General features: G+C 31.8%; 1 protein-coding gene across 1 annotated transcript; it reads right to left on the reverse strand.

Annotated features, from left to right (window-relative positions):
• On the reverse strand, nucleotides 1–2,594 carry LOC147810901 (uncharacterized). The gene is made up of 2 exons (XM_087160951.1): nucleotides 1,238–2,594; nucleotides 1–1,123 (listed from the first exon to the last, which is right to left on the reverse strand). The coding sequence occupies exons 1-2, from the start codon at nucleotides 1,310–1,312 to the stop codon at nucleotides 263–265; spliced, it is 936 nt and encodes a 311-aa protein (XP_087017077.1). The 5' UTR covers nucleotides 1,313–2,594; the 3' UTR covers nucleotides 1–262.

The following is a 2,594-nucleotide window of genomic DNA, read 5'->3' on the forward strand; positions in this document are numbered from 1 at the left end:
TTCAAAAATAACGATAATAAAGATAAACATTCTGATAAAAGAAATACCCAGTCAGCTGAAAAAGAAAAAATGTCTAGCAGCTTAAATAGAAAAAAAAATCCAATTGATATCTGAAATAAATACACTTCTATACTATTTATGCAAAAGTAAACAGAAAACAAGTTTAGTTAAATTTAAATAATGTTTTTTATTAATTCTAATAGAATGCAAAAATAAATAAATAAATAAATTATATACTTATATATACTCTGGTACAATATTGTTACACATCCATAGATTTGAAAACATGTTCGTTGTCTTCAAAGTATTCATAGGTATAAGGAGGACAAAGAACAGACTTTGCATCACTCAATACACTAACTAAATTAATGTTTTTCAAAATCTCACTGGTCACATAAGAAACGGGCTTTAATAGTAAAAGTTTTTGGTTAACAAATAAGTTATCGTAAAACCTCTTTGCTAAATCCATAACATCGATAGATAGTGCGAGGGAATTGAATGTACTTTCTTTGTTTGCCCACAATTCCTCAGCTATCGTAACTGGTTGTTTCAATCCACCTTCCTTCAAAATTTCGCACAATGTGTTTCGTAAAATTTGTGAGGCAAACTCATGACCATGACTAACGTCCAATGAGGGGGGTAAAGTTTGGTCAATTGGCATTTCACAAAATTGCGTATAAGCCTTTGCAAAGTCCATAACTTGAAATACGTAATCCAGTACACAAGAAGAAATGCCATCATAATTCGAAATCATTTCGATCCAATGAGAAAATGTTATAGTTATTTTCCTAATTGTGATCTTTCGATCAAGGCCACAAATGTAACGTTCGAAATGAAAATCAACGAAATTATCACTTGTAATCCTTAATTGTCCTTCAGGAATGTATGCACACATTAGCTCACGTTTTGATTTAGGAACTGAAGCTATTCCCATCAGGTACTCAATCCAATCAGGTTTCAAAGTAACTCCTTGTTTTGTGGGGTAATACTTTCCTCCGTACTTGTTGTATCGTCTCAAATGCACGACAACACTTTTGTTAAAGCTGCTAACTATTATAAACACATTATCTCCAAGGGCAAAGACATTGTCTGGCATGTTGCCTTCAACAAGGACACCATTCATCTGAAAATAAAAAGAAATGAGAAACACGAAGCATGTGACAAATAAGGGATGACATACTTTAATAATCAACAATGCAGACAAAATAAATTTTATTTAAAAAAAAAATCAACTTACTTTTGAATTATCCGTTCGGGATTTTTTGCAAACTTCTTGTTCAGAAACTTCTTGATCGCATTTTCTTTTATCCATAATAAGTCAAATTCAGTTATAATATCTCGCTCTTGGAAAAAGTCCTTTGCAAAAGTTATGGTAATCAATAACGAAAATCGAATGTACACTCCTCGAAGTAATGCCTGAAATAATAACTGTTTCAAACTAAATACTAACACATGGAGTTTGGTTGCCAACACTATAAAATAAAATTTTGATGTCCAATCACTAAATAGTATACAGGTTTAACATGAATTGAAGTGAAGCAAAGGGGAAAACGTCACTTGTTTAACAAGTATTGAACGTTCCCTATCGGTGAGATCCTGTTTCTGAAACATACATACGTCATGTATCCGAGATTACGCTTGATAAATCGTGCCAGAGCAGGAAACCCTTATCGTAATCAGCCGTGATGTCAGTTCGTTATCACCACATGATGAGTTCAATCCTCAGCATTAATTATATTTAAATTAAATAATAAAATAGATTTAAAGTTATTTTATCTCTAACATTCCCACACAGATGGCGCCACTAGAGTTAAAATATGATATCATGTATTTATTATGTTATAATTAACACGTGTATGGTCAGTACCGTTGCCATCCAGAGAAAGTTATAATAACGTTAAGAGGGGCAGAAATAAATATTTAATAACTGTCAAAGGTTAAGTGAAAATATATCGATGAAACTATAGGATGATATTGATATCAAATCCTTTTCGTTTATACACGTGTTCAGAATACAAAAGTTTAACTTATTAACACATATCTAACCAAGCATTCGTGGGTCAGTGGTTATGATATCCAACTACTGACCCACGAAGGCTTTTTGATGGCGTGAGTTCGATCCTCAGCCTTAATTATATTTAATAAATAATATTAAAACAGATTTAAATATTAAAATAGATTTAAAGTTATTTTATTTCTAAAATTCTCACATAGATGGCGCCACTAGAGTAAAAGTATGATATCATTTATTCATTATGTCATAAAAGATGACGTCATAACTTCATAATACACAATTTCTATCCCAAATAACAAAGTTTCTAAGTGTTGCCATCCTTAAAAACTAATATTAAAAATAATAAGTGATGCCACCCTCAAAAAACTAATAAATTAAATAATATTTAAAAAAACGAAACTAAATTAAAAACAGAAACCGAAACTAAAATATATTAGGCTTAAGAAAAAAAAGAAATAAGCTCCCCATGACGCTGCAGACGAAGTTTCGATTTTCAGGCGGGCAGAAATAAGCAACTTCCGGCGATAGGTGGGCAGAAATAAACAACTTCCGGTTGAGGCAGAAATAAGCTCCGGTTGAC

The sequence above is a fragment of the Parasteatoda tepidariorum genome, chromosome 4 (genome assembly GCF_982258835.1).
Source record: "Parasteatoda tepidariorum strain Cologne lab strain chromosome 4, Ptep-v5.0, whole genome shotgun sequence".
NCBI classification, from domain to species: Eukaryota; Metazoa; Arthropoda; class Arachnida; order Araneae; family Theridiidae; genus Parasteatoda; species Parasteatoda tepidariorum.